At 39.1% G+C, this 24,262-nt stretch overlaps 1 protein-coding gene across 1 annotated transcript in view; it reads left to right on the forward strand.

Moving 5' to 3' along the window:
- Positions 1–24,262, forward strand: part of NYAP2 (neuronal tyrosine-phosphorylated phosphoinositide-3-kinase adaptor 2) — a 248,234-nt gene that overhangs the window by 187,465 nt on the left and 36,507 nt on the right. Inside the window, exon 6 of the mRNA XM_079925315.1 lies at positions 15,377–15,480. Within this exon, the coding sequence (XP_079781441.1) occupies positions 15,377–15,480 (104 nt within the window). The remainder of the gene's footprint in view (positions 1–15,376; positions 15,481–24,262) is intronic.

Below are 24,262 nucleotides of genomic sequence, written 5' to 3' on the forward strand. Positions count from 1 at the left end.
TTTGTTTTCCTGTGGTTTGTAAGGTTTTTTCTGAAGTATTTATATACTTTTTCCCATTTTTTCCTAGCAAGATGATTGGTTAAAGCTGTGAGAACAGTTCTGGAGTCAAGGAATTTGGTGATATTAAATGGTGTCGGGTGTGTGTGTGTGTGTGTGTGTGTGTGTGTGTGTGTGTGTGTGTGTGTGTGTTTATCTATAGCTACTTATGGATTTTAGGCTTGGGTCTTATGTGGTCCGATCTGCAGTCAGCTAACTTATCATACTCTGTACATAACTATATGTGTGAGTATACACACACACACACACACACACACACACACACACACACACACACAGTCCCTTAAACCTGATTTCTACTAAACACATGCATAGACCATGACGTTCTATACTATACAGATACCCTGAAAGCTGCTGGAAAAAAAATACAACTTAATAGTAATTTCATTCTTGGTAGAGAAATTCTGAATTTCCACCTACTCTCTGTTTGATTCTCTTGGTAAAAAATAATTAACCAGGCATAAACAATTCAGGTAATGCGAAAGGTATCTTCTCCTTACTTGCCTCTCAGTAGATTAATCCTGTTTGAGAATCATGATGACAATATGCTTGAGTTCTGACTGTAGGGCCAGCTCCTTGTGTCTTTCACTGACGGGAACATGACCCTGCCCTGTGCCCTCTCCAGGAGGAGTGGGCTCTGACATTCCTCCTAGCTGGCAGCTGTTGGCTTTGTTTGGAAAGGCCCTGTGGGTACAGCACACCACCACTATTCACAGAGAATGTCCTTTCTGTTTCTGTGAGAAGCCATGGAAGACATTACAGAAAAGAAGGCTCTGACTGACTTATGCTGGGCATAAACAGAGACTAAGTCTGGAAGCTTGTAAGCAGACCAGAATACATATCAAATCGTATTTGCATTGCCATCTGTTGTCCAAGACAGGCATTGCAGTATTCCCCATCTTGATTCTTTTAATGTTAAATTCAACTAAAATTTGGTCAATGTATTTGCTGGACTCTTTGGGAAAGATGAAGCAATGGAGGAAAACATTTTTTTTTTAATTAGAAATATACAAATCATTTATCTTTTACACTGGCTTCATTCTTTAAAATTTGGTTTAAAATAATTCATTTAATAAAAACTGCATGAGTCCTCATCAAGGATTAGTTATGTTACTCAGGGGAAATACAGTGGGGAATGAGATGGACACAGCTCCTGTCCTCAAAAAGCATGCAGTTTGGTAAAGAAGAGAATGGGAGGAAGGGAGAAGGAAGGAACAAGTGCGCCAGGCAGAGTGAGTGGCATTAAAATCCTAGAGTAAGAGGACTCATGGGGCTTTAGGAGAATTTAATGCAGTGTGACAGGTGCAAAACTGCAGGTGAGGCTGGCTCTGTAAGCTGAGCCATGGGTACCATCGTGAGGAAGCAGTTTAGACTTCATTATAAGCAGGAGAGCTGAAAGATCATATTTGCCTTTAAATAATAACATAATAAAAATAGCTAACATTTCTTGAGGTCTTATGCTGGCCACTGCGGTGAAATCTACACTTATTATCTTATTTAATTCTTACAATAATTTTACAAAGTAGCTACCTTTATTTCTCCCATTTTACCTGTGAACAAACGGAAGCTTAGTGAGGTCAAGAAAACTGTCCATGGTCATTCAGCTAGTCAGTGATGGGAGCTTAGTAGCTCTCCTGAAAAGATAATACCTCTTTCCCAAGAGCTCCAGCAGAAGTATGAAGGCAACTCTCATTGGCTGACTTGGGCCACATGTTCAATCCTGAGCCACTCAGTAAAGCCAAGGGGATAGAATGATTGATTGGACAGGTCTGAATCACATGGCCACTTCTGAGCCGAAGTTGGGGTCAGCCCCTAGTATGGAACTATGAAAATTGAGATTACTGGTGATATTGTTCTCCAAAGGAAATTCAAGCTACTATTCCAGAAAAAAGAGTAAATGGATTCTGGACAGGTGAAAATGACAGATGACCATTACACCTCCTAAATTTTATTTTTAAATAATTTTTATTATGTTTAGCCATTTACTACCAAAACTTGCACCAACAATTTTAGAAAATTTTAGCAAATAGCAAACTTGAGTTACGCATAATCCTACCAACATTGTTACAAAAATAAAGCACAGAAGTTACTTATTTCTTCTGAATCTCTCCATATGTACATGTTATTAAACTTTTTTTGGAAATAAGTATCTAAATAAATAATAAAGCACAAAAAGCAGACCAAGAAGGAAGAGTAAAAGCAGTGATCTTAGTACACTATCTCATGATCAGTCAAGAATATTTTTGAGGTCATTTCAATGATTCCAACAGATTTAATTTATGAACACCTAAGAATCAGCGAGCCTTAGACGTTGCTTCTTATTACAAGTGATGAAAAAGTACCCTGAGAATCTGGATGGTTTCCCTCAGGTCTCACAGGCAGGTAATAGCTTTTCTTGGACACTGCTGTTGAGATTTTCCTAGGGCAGAATTTTACAACTGGTGGTTCCAACCTCCTCTGGAGTTTTCAAAGGTTTTCCCATGTTTCTTGTGCTTCAACATGATATTTTCTTCTGTTTCAGTTTTTGTTTGTCAAATACTCAATTGGCAAATTAACTGGATAAAAAGTTACCCTTTTAAGAAAACTTTGGGGGCTCAGAGTCCATAGAAAGCAACAGTTCTTAAACTCTTCAGTCCCAGAACTCTTTATGTTCTTAAAAGTTATTGAGAACCCCAAAGAGCTTTCCTTTATTTGGGTTAGGTCTAATAATATTTCTCATGTTAGAAATTAAAATTGAGGGTTAAAAATTTTCTATTCATTAAAAATAATAAACCCATTATATGTTAACATAAATAACATTTTTTTCATGAAAAATGACTATTTTCCAGAACTGTAACAAATGGTTACCAGATTGACATTGTTTTACATTTTTATAAATCTCTTTGATGTCTGACTCAGTAGAGCATATATTCTCATCTGCTTTGGATTCAATCTGTTGTGATATGTTGCTTTGGTTAAAATGTATAAAAGGAATCTGGCCTTATACAGATGCATAGTTCAAAGGGGAGGAATATTTTAATAGCCTTTTCATATAATTGTGGATATTCTTCTTTAATACTTTCCCCAAACTCAACAAACAACAGTTTGGTAAGGGTTAGTTACATATCAATAAGCTCACCATGCTCTGCTACATTAAAATCCATTGGTCTATCTTGGACTTTAAGTGTATTTTTACCCATGAATGATTTTTTTTTTTGTAGACAAGTCATATATTTTCTTTAAAAAAAGCATGATCACTTATAAAATGGCAAAAGTAAAAATTTGCTTACATTTTATTATTATTAAAATTATATAATAATAAACACTAAAATAAAATATTTAACAACATGTTAATCTAAATTATTATTTTTACTTCAACTTGCTTCTCCATATCACAGAAAAAATGTGATAAAATAAAATGACTAAAATTACCAAGGAGGTTTTAAAGGTTATATGTGTTTTTCTGGGAAACAAAATCATAAGACGAAAACGATTGGGGAGCTTTGATCTAGAGAACTGTTTGTTCCTTCTCTATAACAGCGTTCTTTATGATCTGGAAAATTGCTTCTTAAAAGTCTAAACAAAGTCTTAATGTTTACCACACGAATAACTCTATTCAAAGAAATCTGTTAGTCACAAATTATTTCCCTTTGCAAAATCCCTCCTGCCTTTCTACCATGAGAATATACTTAATAAGATATAATTTTCATGAGCTTGCCAGGTGACTCCCACTCAGGCAATCCACCTATCCTCTGGCACAGTGATCATGTTTCATAATCAGCTGTTTTACCAAAAAGAATGGTTAGTGCTATTCTATTTTGATTTGTCCATTGGATCCAGGGAATCCCGTATATTTACTGCTATTTACTTTATTCCAAGGCTGAAATCTATATCCCTAATCCCACAAGGCAAATACTTGCCAATTATCATTATCAACAAGAAATAGGAAATGTGGGTGACTTAATTTAAAACCCTCCTCACTGTGGGGAGGAAATAAAACAGTTCAAAGCATATACTATACCGCAGTTGGTCAATGACACAAAATACTGTTGTGTATTTAAATGCCTTTGACCTGGTTGCATTAAAAGACTATTTTTTTAATTTACTTTTTATTTTTATTATTTATTTTTTGGCTGTGTTGGGTTTTTGTTGCTGTGCAGGCTTTCTCTAGTTGCGGCGGGGGGTGGGGGGGCTAGTCTTTGTTGCGGTGCGCGGGCTTCTCTTGTTGCAGAGCAGGGGCTCTAGGCTCAAGGGCTCTAGAGCGCAGGCTCAGTCGCTGTGGTGCAGGGGCTTAGTTGCTCCGCCGCATGTGGGATCTTCCAGGACCAGGGCTTGAACCCTTGTCTCCTGCATTGGCAGGCGGATTCTTAACTGCTGTGCCACCAGGGAAGTCCAAAAGACTATCTTTAAAGTGGGAAACTTCCCCAAAATAGTGAGGATGAAACAAGGAAGTGAGTACTTCTACTGTCCTTTCTGAGCAGTTTGTTTGAGATGATAATCAAATGAGGTCATTGATTTTCCAAACATTCTTTTGCTTTTAATACATTTCATAAAATTTATGATTGATTTTAGAGTCATTTACTCTTTAGGTCATTTTTGTGGCTCATCTAATATCTTAGTTGTACCTTTACATACATTGTGAATTTTCTTATTTGTACTTAATCTTTCTAAACATATTTGTAAAAATGTAAATGTTGGATCACTTGCTGATAGGTACCAATATCTCTATTAGAAAATAGTCATTCAAATTATTAGACTAACACAAGAAATGCAACTGGCCTTCCCATCTCCAATTCCTGTGAGACTACTACACCCCACCTCTAAGTGTATAGACTACCTTCTATCTACTACACTTGAGAGCCCTTCACATGTTACTAGGTCTTAGCAGTTGCACAAATCCTACTCCAAGAGACAATATAATTGTCCCTATCACAATTCAAATAACATTCAAATGTGTAAAATGATCAACTTAAAAAGGAAAAATGACTCCCACCCTTTCATTCAATGTGAGTTCTCACCTATTTCGACCATCATTACAATTGTATTCAAAAAGATGAGGAAGATTATAAAGTTTCTGAAGAGAGGACCTGTTTTCTCTTAAGAAAACATAGAGTGGAGTTCTTTCTGGTTTAGGCAGGTGACATAATTAGGGCAAGAATAGAACCGGTGAGAATGAAAAGAAAATGGAGTTTGGGAAGGGAAAAATAAGTCAATAGGCAGACGATGAGGCAAGAGAGACCGTAAAGCCATGGGATAAAAATGAGTGGCATGAAAGGATGCACTCAAGGACCCATCCAGCCCACAAGGAAAGAGGTGGACTCTCGCTGCTGCGCACTCGAACAGTGCTCATCAGTCTCTGGGCATGTGTAATCCGTTCTGCATGACGAGGCTTTATGGAGAAGCGCACAAGCTGGTGTTGATCTTCCAACATGTTTCTTCTGACAGGAAGGATCAGGTATCTCTCGAATAGTGTGCCGTGGCACAGTTTGGCTCAAGCCGTGCAGATGCTCAAGGAGAGAGAAAGTATCAATGAGTCGGGAACGAATGGCATCAGCCCGGGGCAGTTGCATGTGTCCTACTGGGTGATAAGTGGCCATGTCCTGGCCCAGGCTCTCTTCCGCCCACTCAGCCCTGACTTCACTCCTCCGCCTCCGGCTCTGACGCGCCCTGAGCTCGGCTCTCCCCACGCGGGCGAGCTCAGGGTCGGCTCCCAGCGCCGCAGCGCCGCACGTCCAGCTACGCCAGGTCCCGTCCGCTCCTGGGTTCCGGCTCGCCCCGGGCCCACCCCCTCCCCCATGAATGATTTATAACACAGTGCTTTTAGAAAATATCGGTTCACTAAGTCATGCAAATCTTCCGTATGTTGACACATTTTGTTATAAAAATCAATACATTTATTAATATTGCCACTGATCTCCTAAGAAAAGCCTTTAAGTATTAGAGCGCTGTCAAGCTCACAGTGGTAAATACAAGTGTTTTGAAATTTTACTATTTGCTTGAAAGCTCAAATGTATCATTGTCAATAAATACTGCCCGTTGTCTTTCTTAAAGCAATAAGCTCACTTCATGCATGTTTTGAGAAGGCGTCTGCCAAATATGCAAGTCTGTGTGGCAGTGAAAAATGCCTACTTAACTAGTACAGTTTAGTGCTGTTGCTTTGATGTGCTAAGGTATCAGCAGATTTATCCAGTCTTGTTTTGGAACTTTGAGTGCGTTTGTCAACACAGTGGAAAAACAAATAATGTCTTAGCATTTTTACGAAAATAGTTTTTACCTCAGGTCACCACCTCCCAAAAGCGTCTTAAATTCTGCTCCAGAAATTCTGCTATAGAATGAATGAACATGGCCATTACTGGAGATCAGATTGAAGTCCCTGTCCATATATAGTCTCATATTGATCTTATCCCAAAACACGTATTGCTTAGTTTATGTCTATAACAGACAGTGGTTCAAGGCAGAATCAAAAGAACTATAGCTATTGTAATAGAACATGCTACAAGGACCATACACAATTTCAATATCTGGTCACATTTTGTCTCAGGATGTTTGCTCTTCAACAAACCACAAAGCCAATTGTATGAAGAGGAAATATCATTAGTGTTACGTCCAGTTTTGAGTGTCATTTACATTAATAAGGTGAGTGATGTAAAAAATTTGTCTGGCATTTCTTTCCTTTTATTTGTTATTTAGGAGTAAAATGTCATATAGTTTAAATACATGTTAACTTATTTTTGCCGTGTATCCATTCCTAATATCGGGATGAAAGAGTTTTGTTCTAGTTTTTGTTTGTTTATTCTATTTTTGACACCATAACGTGAAGTTAAATTTTTATCCCCATGGTAATATACATTTGATCCTGATACAAATCCTATGCCTTTTTCTGTATATTATGGCAGATGAATTTTTTAGGTAATAATTTTTAAGATAATTAAGGAGCATATATTACTTGTTAAATAGATAAAATATGTTCCTTTATAAACATATACTTTAACTCTCTTTTAATGTGGAATCAAGTATTTTTTGAAAAAAGCACATTTTCATATACAGCTAAAGTGATGAAGATCTTAAGGGCATTTCAGAAATGATGTGTTTTAATAAAAGAGGCTGTCAAATTAAAAAAAAACCTGTTGATGCTACATGATGCTATGTTGCCATGTAAGAAACTAACCGTGCGTTACAGCGTCAAGGGCATCCCTGTGCAGTAAGCGGCATGATTTATATTCTCTCTACATAAGAAAGTGGAAGGCAAGGGAAATCCATGGCCTCAGATATTTAGAAGGAATACAGTGAGTACTCCTAACCCCACATGCATGTGATTCTCTTTCTCCTCTGTACAATGGATTCTTTAATTCTCTCCGTCTGTCATTGGGTCATAAATTTCATCCACCACGTTGCCACCTCATTTTTCTCTGGGTTTACCAGAGAACCCAGATCTTTACCAGAATTCCAGTATTCCCAAGGAGAACGACCAATTACTCCAGCATCAGTAGTTTTACTGTCTGACCCTTCAGATAACACTAGGATTTGGACCATAACTGAAGGATGCTCGGAGTCATTCACTGCCACATAAGTGCCACATCAGCTGCTTCCTTAGAAGTATGTCCCATGAAAGGCTGGAGAGAGAGAAGTATGTCTACTTCCAGGGTAGAGTTTTGCATTTGACTGATTTTCTTTCTCCAGGGTCACAAAATAATCACAGCAATGATCAGATGTTTGTCTTCTAGCATCATAGTGACAGTGCCTAGGTCTACGGGCTTCTCAAGGATCTATAAAAATACTTGATATTAAAAAATGAAGCACCGACATTTCAAAAGAAACTGCCACATTAACATGAATGAACATCTAATTAAATCTATACAAAATGTGACATTAGGTCAATTTAATTAATTATTAAATTTAGTATTAAAACAGTTCCATTACATCTGAAAACAGTTTCTAGGTTAGATTGTCTAACTTGGTAAGTATTCCTGAGTACGCATGATTACTGTCTAGAAATCATAGCCAATCACGAATTAATTGGATTATTCACAGTCCAATAATTTCAAAGCAAAATTATAAAAATGTATTCCGATTACATACCGAAAAATTTACATTTGATGTGGGACATTCGGACGTCCTATATGTTTGCTATGATGTGTGATGGAAGCTTTAACACAAAATGTTTGGAATCTGTGAAGGTTTTAACATAGTCCTGGCAAAACTGCCCCTTATTACTCAGGCATCAGTTTATCTCAAATAGCATATGTGTTATTTCAAAAAAATGCCTTTCCCAGAAATGAAAGTAGAGCTTGCAAAAGCATACCTCAGTGTTTTAAATAAAAGGCCTTTTTTTGTGACCTCCATGTAGCCCTAAGTCATTGATTAGAAACTTTCAGCAGCATGATTGACTAGGGAAAATCATAATATGTCTCTGCTAGTAGAGAAAAATATTATGTATTGAAAAAATAAAACAAGATGGAGAAAAATATGTCTCCCCAGAATTTGATCTTATTTCTTTGATGCTAGATGAAAGTTTTTTTTCCAAAAAAATACACTAATCTCTTATTGCTGTGTAGATCCAGAGGTTGAGAACAATCATTTGTCTTTGCTTTCTGAAAACAAAGAGAACTCTAGTACTCATAATAGTAGCTGTGGGTGCCTTGGGGATTATCCTGTAACAATACCAAGGAACATAATCCTGAACAGAAATTCAGTTCACCTTACAGGGAAGATGAGAAATGATGGAGAAATTGCCATCCTTAAAAAAAAAAACAATGAAAGATTGTATCCAACAAGAGTAAAAAGAGAGAAGATAGTTCTTTCTAAGTAACAAAGTCCAATGGGCACTTACTTAATAAGAACTTTAAGATGATGATGAATTATTACCCTGGAAAGATCACATGATAATGTCTTGATGATGGTTTATTTCAAGGAATTAAAATTAATGTCTTCTTTCTTCCTTCTTTTCTCTCTCCCTCCCTCCTTCTCATCCTCTCCTTCCTTCTACCTTTTTTCCATTCTTCCTTTTCCTTTCTCTGTCTCTCTGTGTTTCTCTCTCTCTCGCACATTCTTTCTTGTTCTCTTTACACTTGACCTTCACTGAAATTGCACAAACAACATCAACTTTTACTTCTAGGATGGATATTGGTAGTTTATTACACAAGCAGGGGTTTTTCCTTGGATGTAGGGAGAATAGATACTTTCTAGCTCATAATTAATCTTTTAATGGAATGAGTTTTTCTAAGGGGAGGAAAGCCTTATCTTAACTAAATTTTGAGGCATATGTCCATCGTTTTTGACCCCCAAACGCCTTGGCAATTTTTATATTAACAAAATTTAGGATGAAAACTTACTGTTTTTAGTCTTGTGGTTCCTAAGCCTCACTATTTCACTATTTAAGGCTCACTATTTAAGGCTCAAAGCACAGTGTATTTCTAAAGGTAAGTGAACTGGACGATTTAACTTTGATGTCACAGCCCTAGAGACTCTCTAAGAGGCTTGGTTATAAAAATAGAATCTTTTCTAGGATTTTTGAGACTTTTTAGAAAATTCTTTTGGCCAAAGAAACCTTGGTGGATCCAACATCATAAGGATTTGTTTCACCAACTAGGTCCCACAAACACCATGATAGATTCCAAATGTATTTAAGTCAAAGACAAGGTGAAACAGAAAAGAAGAGCTAAATGAGTATGATAAAGATAAACCAAAACCTCACAATTAAAAAAAATTGTCCTTATGACATGATACCATCAAGCAACAACGTTATGGAGTACATATGTATGTATGTCTGTGTACATACACACAAATGTGTGCATTTTCCACCTGCCGTTGTACGCATGTGTGCATAATGAATTCATAAGTAATCATCTCAGCCTGCCACTGCAGGTGAAGTCATAACCCCCATGAGCCATGTTGGGATTGAACAGTCGACCGCTGGGTGACCTGACTTTAAAGCTACAGGGTGGCTGGCCGGCAAGGTCAGCCGCCATGTGTGATGAGCGGTTCGTGGTTATATTGCAGTCCCTAAGAGGGTGGATGAACCAAGACGTGATCTGGACCACGGTCCAATAGGGGTAAAGCAAGGCCTTTGTGGGTCACGATGAAATTGGGAGTTTGCTTGGATTTTAGTAAGTCTCAGTCTGTGCTTTAGAGATATCACTGTCTATGCTTGGAAGAGGCTGATTAAGTCAGAGTCTGACTGGAAACCTAGCAGGGGAAATTAATCCATAGGTACCTTGGGTAATATAAAAGGCATTGGATTGTGTCACTCATCAGATAATCTCGTCAACATACCCTTTAAAGGAACCTCATAGTAAAAAAACATTATTTGCCATCCTTTTCTGGGAAAAAATGTTGAATTTTCTCCACGTGACTAAATGTGCTAATGCAATGAAGGGATATATGGAAACATCGGCTTATTATGAAAACAGGTCAACCAGGATTCTGATAGATGTTTTACATTTATTTTGTATAGTAAGAGATGACTCCTTAAGAGATGCTAGGATTTATGCCTCCTGGGAAGTTAGGTTCATTTATAAGTTAGAGCGATAGGTTATGTCATCACGGGACACATTTATATTTGAACACTCTTGTATTTTCAAGAGTGGGTGGGTAGATACTAGAATCACCTGCACAAAACTTAGGGAGCGTTTCCCTAGAAAATCATGTACCCTTGAATGAGAATCACTGCTTTGGTAAGTCGGGGAGCCAGACCTTGAACCCAGGCCTTAAAACATATTCTATGTTACCGTCATTGCCACAATTTGCTTTAGAAGTTGCATTGACGTTTTCTAGGTTAATTTGAGTGTCTTCAGTGAAAGAAAAATCATATTCATTGAACACTTACTCTGTGGTCCTCACCAACATAAATACTCAGAGCCACAGCAAGCAGTGCAAACGGTATATAAGTGCTAAGCCTGTCTGGAAGAAAGAGGTAAACAGGGTTGCAGGATGCGTTACAATAGACGTGCCCGTTGAAGCAGGCCTTAGAAAACAGATAACATCTGGTCTGATGAAAGGCCATGCGTGGGGACACCTTGTGAAGGACAGAAGCAGGGTCAGATGTGGAGACCGAGAAGAGATGCTGAGTTGTCTATGCTTTGGGGCACAGACAGCCACGGAGAGCACAGTGGATCAGATCAGATGGGGCCAGATCACAGCGGGACCTTTGAAAATTAGCCAAGTGAGTTTGAAGTTTTTATCGTATGAAGTGGGGAGTAATTTAAAACTTTTGAATAAGGTGTGTGATCTAAAAGCAATTTAAGAAGTTCCGCCTGGCATTGTGTACAAGTTAGTTTTGAGCAGAGAAACTATGGGTATGGGGACCAGCAGGTAGATTTTACACACACACACACACACATATATATATATATATATATATATATATATACACACACACATATATATTTAATTATATATAATTATAATAATATATATTACCTATGTTATATATGAAATTATTTTTGGCTCAAGTTGTTGAATACCAAAATTGTGGTAGTGTCTGTGAGTTGAAATAAATCACAAAGAAAGAAAATTACCACAGGACTAACTTTACAGAGAGAGGAAAAGAAAGCTCTGAACATAAAAAGTAAGCTTCTAGGAAAATGGAGGTAATGTTCCTCCTATAAATGGGAAAATCAGAAGGATACCTAAGATGTTGAGAGAAAGCTATCATTTGGTCCTTGTTTTTTATTATTTTATATATAGTAATGTGTATATTTTAATCCCAAACTCCTAATTAATCCCTAGTCTCTAGAAGGCACTGGGGCTTATTAACATCAAGCAAGGAAGGGTGTGAGGAGAGGACAGACCTGTAGAAACCTCCATGTGACCCAAGAGCGAAAAGATGATACACAAGAAGCCATGACAATGCACATGTTCTGAGGGAGAAAGTGCAGAGGGAGAAAGCAAAACAAGACAAAAAGACAAACAGAAAACAACAGAGAAGAGAGAGGTGAAGCCATAACATCACAGGTGGAAACGGTTCCATCTTTTATCCATCATTAGCTCACCTATCCCCACTCTCCTAGATACCAGAATATGTGATTCATTACTATTGCTTTATACTATATAAGCAATAAAGTGAATACAAGGAATACATCCTGAAATAGTTTTGACTTCTGGGTGGGTTGGAAAATAAACCTAAGCACCCGTGGTCCTCCCTACTTCAGCTTTTACCACCTGCTCAGCACCACTGGCAGGTGTGAATTATCACAGCGTGTTTTTTCTTTAAATAATGTAGACCTTTTTTTTGTACTTGTCTTTTTAATTTTTTTATTGAAATGTAGTTGATTTATCATGTTGTGTTAGTTTCAGATGTACAGCAAAGTGATTCAATTATACATATATATAAACATATATTCTTTTTTTTTTTACATTCTCTTCCATTATAAGTTATTACAAGATATTGAGTTCAGTTCCCTGTGCTCTACAGAAGGTCCTTGTTGGTTATCTCTTTTATATATAGTAATGTGTATATTTTAATCCCAAACACCTAATTTATCCCTCCACTCCATTGCCACTTTGGTAAATAAGTTTTTTTCTATGTCTGTGAGTCTATTTCTGTTTTGTAAAGAAGTTCATTTAGATCATCTTTTTAGATTCTACAAACCATAATTTGAACAGACACATGCACCCCAACGTTCACAGCAGCCCTGTTTACAATAGCCAAGACATGGAAGCAACCTAAGTGTCCACTGACAGATGAATGGATAAAGAAGATGTGAGATGCATACACACACACACACACACACACACACACACACACACACACACACACAAAATGGAATATTACTTAGCCATAAAAAGAATGAAATAATGTTGTTTGCAGCAACAGGGATGGACCTAGAGATTATCATACTAAGTGAAGTGAGCCAGACAGAGAAGGACAAATATCCTATGATACTACAGCTCTTTTAGGGCCCAGCCTTCCCTAGCTCCCAGAACACGAGGCGTATCTTGATCAATGATACCATGGCACCCTGTACTTCTCCTTTCTAATTTTTCTGAATTTTCAGGAAACCATTTTAGGCATACTGTTTGTCTCCCCTGAGTAAACATAAACCTCATTAAAATATGGGAAATTGGTGTCTTCCTCACCCATATTCTTAGCATCCACTGCAGTGCTTTGCACGTGGTGGGCCCTTGATAAATGTTTGTTGAAAGAGCAAAGAACAAATGAGCTCTTTAACTTTTACTGCCCACAAAGTAGATGTCAGCATCCTTCTAACACCTGTTCATTCCCCCAGCAAATGTTCTTCTACCACTGATAATTCCACCGAGAGGGCTGATCACAGCTGCTTTTATATAATCAAATGCATAATTTGTTGCTTAATATCTTTGCTCCTGGATAGATTGTAAGTCTCTCTTAGGGCAAGAGTGGGTTTTTGGTGACCATACTCTGTACAGTCCCTGGCACACAGTAGGTATAAAATAAATGGATTCTGAATAATGAGTAAAGGATTATATTCATTTGTTTTGAAAAGAAATAAAACTTAAATGACATGAAAACCATTTTCTAAGGTCCTGTAGCTAGTGGAGTCATCTCATAGTCCAAAGCCTGCTTATTGCCTTTTTTTTCTTGCGAAATCAGAAGCACAGAGTAAAAGACTATCTAATTTGCCAAGAAAGGCTATTAGTACCCGTTAAGATAATTATTCTAATATGGATGTGAGGCATTGTTTAATAGTTTGAAGCAGGGGTGGGAGAGGAAGGGTGTGTGTGTGGGTGAGGGTGTATTGAAAGGTCTCTGTGTGAATGGACGCCAGCTTATCTTATTCGTTGTATCTGTATCTGGTGTCTGTGAAGGATGGGGAGAGAATGGCCAGAAGGCAGTGAGCAGAGGCTGAAGTTAGCCATAGGTCATGTGATGCAGACATAGCAAAGCTTTTCTCTGAAGAGTAGCTTATATAAAAGTGGCATAGGGCTTCCCTGGTGGTGCAGTGGTTGAGAGTCCGCCTGCCGATGCAGGGGACACGGGTTCGTGCCCCGGTCCGAGAAGATCCCATATGCCGCGGAGCGGCTGGGCCCGTGAGCCATGGCCGCTGAGCCTGCGCGTCCGGAGCCTGTTGCTCCGCAACGGGAGAGGCCGCAACAGTGAGAGGCCCGCGTACCGCAAAAAAAAAAAAAAAAAAAGAAAAAAAGAAAAAAGTGGCATAAAGATAGTGTTGCTATCCAGCACAGAACTTGTTCTCTAGCATCAGCTTGCCACTGCTTGGTAAATGAGTGTTGTAATATCATTTGAAGCCACTAGTTCAGAGAGTTTCATCTTTAAGTCAAATTTATTAATATAATGAAAGGTTTTTTGGAAAAGTGCTTGTGTATTTGCAATGCAAATATTAACCTTGCTGAGCCTCAGATTTCTAATTTGTAAATTGGGAGCATTTATAGCTAATTCATAACTCTAAAGATTATCTTTAAGATTAGAGATAATTTAAGTGCAGCCCAAACAGAAGCTGGGATATACTAGGCACTCAAAAACTGACAGCTAATATAAAAGTTTGTGGCAAAAGTGTAGATGTCAACTTTTCTTTTGATGCCTTCTTCTCCTTTATAAATACCTTCAAATATGTCTGAAAATCAGTGTCGTCTGTATACCATAAATTCTGAGCTGCTTGAATGAAGGGAACTCTTTCCATTCCCCAAATTGCAGTCTTCAAAGTATCTTGATAATGACCTAGGCAGCCTATTTAGGCTCCTTAAATAGAGGAAGAGTTAGGGGAAGGCTTTTTAATTTTGAAAAATAATATTATTATGAAAGATGTCAAAAGTCTTCGAAGTGGTTATACAATTCAAAGCAAATGAAGTTAAATTAGAGAAATGTTACATCAAAAGCATGGTGAAAGTAATCAGCACACTATAGACTTGAAAATTAGAAAGTTAGGAAAAGAAAAAGAAGGAAAGAATAAGAGAATGAATGAAGAAAAGAAAGAATGAAAGGAGGGAGGGATGGAAGAAAAATTTGGAGAGGGTGGAGAAGACATTTTAGGACACAGGAGACCCTTGGACCAAGACTGAAAATGAAGCACAAAAAAAGTCATGTCACTGGCTTTTTCCCCAGTGGGATTTTGTTGCTCCAGTAATCGCTCTATAGAAACTCACTCTAAATAGGGTAAAGTGTGCAAGGCAACAGGCGTGGAACTTAAGTGGTTTGTTCTTTATTCCCAGGAGCTGATCTGTGAACAAGGCTCATTTTAGAATCAATTGTTATGAAATTGTTTCATCACCTGCCAATGATTAGTAAACATCAGAAGAATTCGGTGTATTAAAAGAACGTGTAGCAAAACCAGAAGAAAGCCTGGGGTCCGGTTCATCCCTGCAGACTTTGCTCCGCTAATGCTCTGTCTTTCCCCCTTTTTCACAGAACCGAAAGTAAGCTGCAAACTAGGCCGGTCTGCGTCCACATCAGGTGTGCCCCCTCCATCCGTTACTCCTCTCAGGCAAGCCAGTGACCTGCAACAGAGCCAGGTACCATCATCGTTAGCCAGTCGTGATTGACTTCCTGTGATGCGACATGCCAAACGCTTTCCACCTCTGTCTGTCGTGTGTTGCTGTAACAACTTCTGCGTTTGCTTTTATTTTTCTGTGTGTGTGTGGGTGGGAGGGATGAGCTGTGGCCGTCTGTGTTTTCATTCAAAAAGGAAAGTCTTTCTTCCTTGCGATTGGTGAAACTTTCTTCGCTGTTTGTTACCAAATCGTTTTTGTCTCTGGTTTCCATCATTCTGTACTATAAATGTAAACTTGTACTATATGTATTGGCTTAGTGGTTATTTTTTTAAAGTTCTTTCTCTCTTCCGTGTTTTGTGTACTTTTATACCGTCTCCGAAAATTTATCAACGTTTGATAAATTTACCGACTTTGTTTTATGTAGATTTCTTTTTAAATGTTTTGTCCACAACCCTTGCACAGATGTTGTCAATGAATTTGTACATATTGTTTAGTTCTTATCCTATTATGCTGTAATATTTGTGGCCGTCTTACTTCTACTTTTATTTAGCTTGGAGCATGACTGTAAGACAGTGAATATCGATGTCCTGATAAATATTCATATACCAACTCATTTGGATTGAACACGGCAGCTGGTCTTTTTTCTTGGCCATAAAGACAAATTGACCAACCAGATAATCTAGGTATTTACCCCAAACTGTAGATTAATAACGCAGTCTTTAAATAAATGACTTTTCTCTCTTATACCAAAAATATCAGAAATGTTCTCAGTAAGGGAATGTAAGTGTTTATGCATGGTATATGAGATCTCTATTATCATTTGGAGAAAAGATACAAGGAATAAAGGCATAAGCTACAGTATCATTTAATCCTTTAGAGTACAGTATGTTGCTCTGATGTTCACTGGTACATGCTTGTGTACGGAGGATATAGTATGGGGAAAAATCACTACATGTAAATGCTCTATCTATAATTCATCCAATAGGAATTCAGTACAATGACAGTTTGTGAAGCTTACTTGTTGTTACTGTTAAATGTATTATGGGTGTTAAATAGGATAGTACCATCCTGGAGTGGTTTCTTTCTGCTTGTCCCAGCTTTAATGTTCACTTTCATAAAACTCTTCTGAAATTGTAAATTATAAAACTAGCAATGATACCTCCATGGGAACTGTCCATTACTGATTAGCAAATTACATATTCATCAATTATATAAATGTCAAGCTATTTTAAAAACATAACCAGGAAGAATAATTGCATTTTTTTCTAATGGGAGACAGGGTGCTTTATAGTATTTTGGTCTGGCTTAAATATGCACAGCATTTGATTCATGAATATATGAGATATCTACAAATGCAAGAGATGAGAGGCTCCTCTCAAGAGCATCTCAAGTGCCATTTAGAATTTCTTGTGTCTTAATTTAACATTTTAAATGCTTTGTAACCAAATGACTCCACCTCAAACACTTTTTTGGGTATAAAAGGGGTAGAAACAATAAGACAATGAATAAATAAATAAATAACACAATTAACCTCACTAAGATAAATTGCCACCTTAGTTGATTAAAGCTATTCCAAAATATTACATTTAGAGATTTTCAAAGCTTAAAAACTTGAATACAGAAAGGAGAGACCTTTAGCTAGCTGGCGGAGGATTGCATCAATACAATCAATTTTCCAAGTATATATACCTTGCTGTTGCATTACCTCGGTATCTCAGAGAGGTTTTGTGTTCTTTGTTTTCATTTGCTTTTTCTCCTAAGTATCTTTATAGTTGTTTCATCCTACGCCCCTTCAATTCTCAATGAAAGCAGTTTCCTGGGGTAACTTACAGACAGAAACAAGGTGCAACTCTGTACCTTTGCGTTATCAGCTCTTCGCTTACCTGGTAGGATGTTCTTCATTCTTCAAAACACAGCAACAGGAGAAAGACCCTCTTGTTACTTAGATGCTGCACTTTTTCTCTCCAACCAGGAGAAATTCTGGCACACAGCCACATCATAGAAGGGGTGTCAGGGCTGCAAATTAGAAGGCTGGCCTCTGAGTCTCTCCCCTGTGGCTTGTGACCAGATGTAGTATTCACCTCTTCCCATATGCTAGCGCTAATGGGGTAAACATGGCTCAGAAGAACCTTGCTCTGCATTCCTACAACTTGGAATTGAACTAAAGGCAATGGGTACTTATTGAAGACCCTCTTCTCCCCTAATTCCCATGCTCTTGACTGAGATGTCTCCTTAAGTTACAACCAGGATGGCACCTCCCTAGGCTTAGCCACCCCAGGCAATGGTGAAAGACATTTAAAAACATTGAATATTCGTACACAAACTAGGATACGGAACACCTAGCATTATCCGACAAATAATCATCCTGGTCACTTTTTTTAAAAGTGTTTTTCCTCCACCGGGATTCCTGATAGTTATTAAAACACAGAATGCTTAATAGACGATTAATAGACTTAATAGATGATTAATAGACTTCTTACTAGGAAATCTTTGGAAGACCTGTGATCTGTTTCAGACAAACAAAAGCAGTCACTGAAATAATTCCAGTAGTGCTTATCTATTGAGGAGTCTGGCTTTAAGAAGCCATATTAAGGGACATTTCTGCTCATAGAGAAGGAGCTGTGTTTTTTTTTTTTCCAGGTTGTTCACATCTTATCTCTTTTCAGCTCCCTCAGTACTAGTTTTTCACCCACCACTTCAGATCATGGTTGGAGCTTTCTGAGAAGTATTGCAGGAGGAGACAGAAGGGACGGAGGTTACTCCAGCAGAGATGGGTAGAGCTGGCCAAAAGGGACTGCCGCCCACCCCCAGGAGCCTAGGCCAATGATGATGGACCACCCCTAAAGAATCTGGAGACAGTAGTGATTGACTGACCCGCCGAGGAGCCCGGGGCGCATAGTGACTGCCCACCAAGGGCATTTGTGTAAAAATAAAAGTGGAGGTAATGTTTGCTTGGCTATGCAGTCTGTTTCGGCTTCAGGTAATATAGGAGACACAAGATTTGTAGAAATGTATAGTCTCATCTGACTGGAACTTTAAAATACGTAGGAGAAGACGGGAAGTTCAAGAAAGAAGTATGAGTTCCAAAGCATTTAGAGCTTCTTACACAACGCGTAATACTCTCTAAAACTCGGTGAGATGAAAAATAGATCTTTTCTTTCTTAATTCACTCCTGAATAAATAGAGCAGTCACGGGGCAATTAGGGGAAAGTGACATTTCCTTGGAATTTTACGGCAAAGCAGCCACATATTTTGGCATTTGTCATAAAGCAAACCTTTGGAAATTAGATTGAATTTCTGCAGCTTCCATGAGAAAGCTATTTTATTTTCTTATTTATAAAAGCAAAACGGTATAGGAGAAATATTTTGCACTTGAAGCACATCACTTTATCTTTTTTTTTCCTTCTTCTGTAGTGAAGTAGAAAGCTGTGTACTCAGAAGAAAGAAGTGTGAGTGCCTCTATAGACAGCAAATGCTGTCCATGTGATCCCTCCATCTCTGGACTATGGTGTTAGTGACCCCCATTAATCTGGAGATGGGGCCATCTCTAGTTTTACTGCAGCAGGTGATGGAATAGAAACTAAGGAGCAGGGCCATGAGAAAGCCAGTCTTTCCTTCAAGGAAGGAGCAGCTAGGGTGTGTCTCCAAAGTGCCAGCTCTCTTTGGAAAAATGTTCCCAAGAAATGTCTGTACTTATTTTTTTTGGGAAGGAAGGAGATGAGAGCCACATCCTCTGACACACACATGCACACACACACACACACACACACACACACACACACTCTCTCTCTCCCCCAATATACTTATGCACATGAATACACACAAACTCTCACATACTCTGCCCACTATCTCACACACACACACACACAATCACACACTCACGAACACACACACTTCACATTTTTTAAGTAACAGCCCCCCAAGTCAAATCAGGGAATCACAGAGCTAACAGTGACCTAAGTGTTGAACTGAGAACTCACCTTCTCTCTGAGGTTTGTCAGTTGTTCTAAACTAGATTATCTCTGATTACCCTTGATGTCAGGAAGTGGGTAACAGAAAGCCATCTGTCACTTCCTTTGGACATACGTTTCAAAATCTGAGAGCCCCACATTTCTCTAGAAATTTAAAAATCGCCCCTGAAGCTGTTATCTCTTGCTCTGTGGGCCCTGTGTGGCTTGAGAGCTGCCTTCTCACTACCCAGAAGTGGCCTTGTCCAGGCTGGTCCATGCTGTGCACTTATAAGCTGTTATCCAGGGAAACAAGCCCAGTTCCTTTCAACTTGCCCCTTCAGGATTATTTCTCAAACATTTATTTTTTTTTAATTTTTTTTTTTGCGGTACACGGGCCTCTCACTGTTGTGGCCTCTCCCGTTGCGGAGCACAGGCTCCGGATGCGCAGGCTCAGCGGCCATGGCTCACGGGCCCAGCCACTCCGCGGCATGTGGGATCTTCCCAGACCGGGGCACGAACCCGCATCCCCTGCATTGGCAGGCGGACTCTCAAACACTGCGCCACCAGGGAAGCCCAAACATTTATTTCTTTTGATGGCAGTCCTCTGGGCTCCCTCCAAGCTTCTAACATCCTCCTTTCGCTTGATGACCCTGCTGGGGCCTTATGAGAGCCTGCCCGGGCTCCTGCAGAGCAGAATACCTTCTTTTTTCCCATGCGCTCCATGTCTATGTCTGCGCGCCAGCATGTGGCCAGCTTTCCTAGATAATGGAAGAATGTACTAGCATCCATAGCTTGATGCATGTCTAGGGTGTGTTTCTGGACATGCCTGGATGTCAAAGTTGTTTTCTAGATATAGTAAAAAAAGGGAGCTAAATCACCCAAAGATAGAAATTAGGGATCAGTACATGTGAAAGACCAAGATGGAGAATTTAAGAGGATTCCCTGACAAAGACTTTACCCAGTTTACAATGTGACACTCAACGACTTTGGTTGACTTACTAAATATCTCTCTCGATAAATCTCTCTTTCTATATATCCTCGAAAAAATGTTTTTCTCACACAGTCTAATTTTGCCTTTTCTCTTGGTCTTTAATACCTTCAGAGTAGCGAGGTGTTTTGATTGGTCCCACGGCCTCTGTGCTTCGCCTGAAAGCTTGGAGCAGACCATTGCTCCTTCTCAGCCTGTGTGTGAGGTCTGGGCTTTTGTAACTCTCAGACAATCAGGACGTTTGCACACAAAACTTGTAGGAGCCTGGAGAGCATGAGGAAGACTAAAGGCAAAGGGATCCTGAGTATAGTAACATAAATACTCGAACAACGACATGGAAAGGAATTCTAATTTCAGCCACTCGATGCCCGCCCACGTTTCTCAGTAATGTAAACTTAAAGGGTATGTTCTTATTTAATTTCAGCTTCTGTGCATTGGATCAGGTAGAAAAAGGAAAACAAACCTAACATCTGAAATAAAATAACACACAGTGTGAGAACTGGGAGTTTCAGTTTTATTCAGGGACTTACTGAGGACGATAGCCTGGGAACTATAGCTTCTCAGATAGCTCTGAGGAACTGCTCCAGAGAGGTGGGAGAAGACACCAGGGGAGAGGGGTACGTGCTGTCAAGCAAACATCTCAGTAGAACGTTACTACTGCTAGTCACGAAGAAAGGCTATCTCAATTAATGATAGTAGTGTTTTTTCTAGGTATGTGAAGTTGCAAGAATCCAGGTTCATAAAAAATTTCTCTTGAGATATTTCTAACTATCTGAGGGCCTGTTTTTGCCTGTTTTCCCAGGGCACCTGATCTTCACCCTGAATTCCTTTCAGGGTGTGTTGCAGGTCACTGACTGCAGTGGCTAATGACTCAATCCTTGTAGAACTGGATGGCGAGTGACATTCCTTGCCTTACAAGCTCTAACAGTAGAAAAGCTTCAGTTCTCTTTAGAATTCCTGTGCTGCCGTTAGTGTAGATGTGACTTGCTTTGCCAAGACCATACTTGCTTTATTCCAGCCCTGGGTCCTGGAACATACGTTATGAGGTTTCATCTGATCAGTTGCATGTACAATGTCAAGTGCTCCTATCTAGTAGTCAAGGTTTTGTGTTTGATGGGAGAAAACAGAGGAAGGAGCAGGGTATGGGGGTGGGGAGCATGTGGCTCCCCAAGTTAACGTGATGAAGGGGCCCCGTTTCTACCATCCCTTGCTTATGTGTTGAACAAACCTTTTTGTGAGACCCTGTGGTATTCCAGGTCCTATCAGGCCTGAACTAAGAGAATGTTTACATCGCATTTGTACCTTTATATGGCTGGTTTGATCGTATGCTCAGGGTTACATCATATGATGGAAATGGTAAAAAAAAAAAAAAAAAAAAAAGCAGAAACAGAACATATAACCAATTAGCAAAAGCTGAACTCACTTCATTCATGCACAGAGATCCCCACCGTCACAGAGCTTCCTCCAGGCTATGCAATAGGTTTTAAATAACTCCTATTGTTTTTTCATCCTGCATACAAGTTAACCTGACATATATTTCCAAACATGGAAAAGCCTGATGGGGGGGCGCTTGGAAAACCCCACTAAGTTTCCAATGCCATGTAAAGATAAGATGTTTACGGCATCTTATTGGAGAAGGGTTTATCTGTAAGAACTTCAAATTGTAAAATAAAATGCTATCTTAACAAAGATTATGTTACAAAGAAATCATAGTTATTTGTTATAAGAATGTTATTTACCAAAGAGATTGGATCTAGGCTTGTGAAAAGTGGAATAAATTCATGTTACAAATAGGAGTGTCAGTGGTTATATTGAGCGATTGCTGGGTATTATGGTATCATTGTATTAAAATAATGCAAGGGCCGAAAGGTAAACAAACAAAGGCTTTGTCTTCTGTGTGTCCTCTACAGTCCTGTCCGGTTGATTTATGAAGATGGTAGGCTTTAGTACTTTGTGGGGCTCCCATAATTAGTGTCCTATTTAAAGAAGAAACAAGATTTTGTCATCACCTTTCAATAACAGTAATATGTGTCGTGAATTCTTTCATACAAAGAATTCAGACAAGATCAGGTGTGTTCAGGGTGGTATGGCCGTAGACCAGATGGTAGAAACTCAGATTGCTTTCCAGGACAGACCACAATCTGAACTGAGAAATGTTGACGTATTATGTAGGCATCGTGTGCTTGTTAACTGCTGTATAGTTCACGTGGCAGAATATTTGGGGTCACTTTTTAAAGGCCAGTAGTCTCGTGACCAGTCTCTCAGGAAGTTCAAGATTGAGTAGAATGAAACTACACAAACCCATCCCTTTGCCCCCATTCCAGTCCCCCCACCCAATAATCTTGCATTTATGCCCTTGGAGTAGGAGGCAGAGTGTGACAAAACACGAGGATGTTCTCTGAGAAATCTTGAACGCATTGACAAACAAGGTTAGGGGTGGGGCCAATGGACTCGCAGGGTGCCCGCCTCTGACTACGCCTAGTCGCCTGTACCTGTGTGCATCCCCTTCAGCGTCAGAATTATCAACTTAACCATCCAGCTACAGGGAGAGGTGTGAAGCTGCTGGGATGCAGAGTCCAGCATTCTTTAACACGCGGAAGGGATACAATGTGTCTAGGGTTCTTAGATGAAGTTTGCCGGATGAAAACCATGTACCATTTGCTGATCTCTGATGAATTTATTGTGCGCCAGGATGGTTTTGAGAGCTTCCTTACATCATTGTAGGTGTGCTCTCTACAGCCCTACCCCATTATTATCCCATGACAACTAAGGGTACTGAAGTGAGGTTATACCTTGTCCAAGTTTTGTACCTATTGTCAAAATGATCGGTCTATGATGTCAGTCTATGAGTCCCAACTACTCAGCTGGTTAAAATTGTGAGGTTTAGAGGATGTAAGACATCCATCAGAACCGTGGCTCCACCCGTTGGTTGCTGTGTGACCTTGAATACATGGCTCAACTTTTCAGAGTCTGTTTTCTCATCTGTAAAATGGGGGCAGTATTATCTGCCTTGTATGGTTGTTGAGGATTAGTAAGATAACATATGTGTGTAAAGTCCTGGACAGACATTACCTATTAGAAAAATAAGAATTCTTTCCCTTATAGCTTTTCCTTCTGCCAAAATGCAACTTTCCTGCTTTCTGGCAAGTCCTAAGGAGAAGAGTCATTGTAGTCAGTGGTATTTCAAAAGGGATGGGCATGGAGGGAACGGTTCTGTCCACCCTGTATCACTGACGTTGTATAGAACTGCTAGCACGTGGTGTTAATAAAAAGCAGTTTTTTAGTCAGTTTTATTACTGACTTTAAATTCTCTAGACAGCGTATCTCTTTACTGCCAGCATCTGAGACAGATTGGTTTCTCCTGCCACCTCTTAGTACACTTGATAGGATTATATTCGTTATTCCTTCTCCTCCAAATAGGAAGTTAGATATTTAGTTACTTACCATGTAATAAGGAGTCTGTATCTGGCATTTCTTCTTTCCTTGTAGGGTCCCACGTGTGGTTTGGAAGTAAACTGAGTAGAAGTCGACTAAGGGTATCAATTCAGAAATGTCACGGGTCCCCTAACACTGCTTTACTCTCCTACTTGGGTTCAATGTGAATGAACTTAATGAAAACGTTAGAGCTGCTGGGGACGCTGTTATCTGCAAAGACACAGGATATACAGTTGTTGCAACTTCAACATTTACTTAAAGTTTCCCCAGACCACACTTTGAGAGGATTTGTTTTCTTATCTGCACATGTATTTACCCACAAGCATGCCCATTATGATGTGTTATCACACTATATCAGTTTAACTTTTATATGCCCATTATATCCATGTCACTTGTTTTTATCGTTTTTATGTTTTTCCTTTTAAATGAA

This window comes from Stenella coeruleoalba, assembly GCF_951394435.1.
Source record: "Stenella coeruleoalba genome assembly, chromosome: 6".
NCBI lineage: Eukaryota > Metazoa > Chordata > Mammalia > Artiodactyla > Delphinidae > Stenella > Stenella coeruleoalba.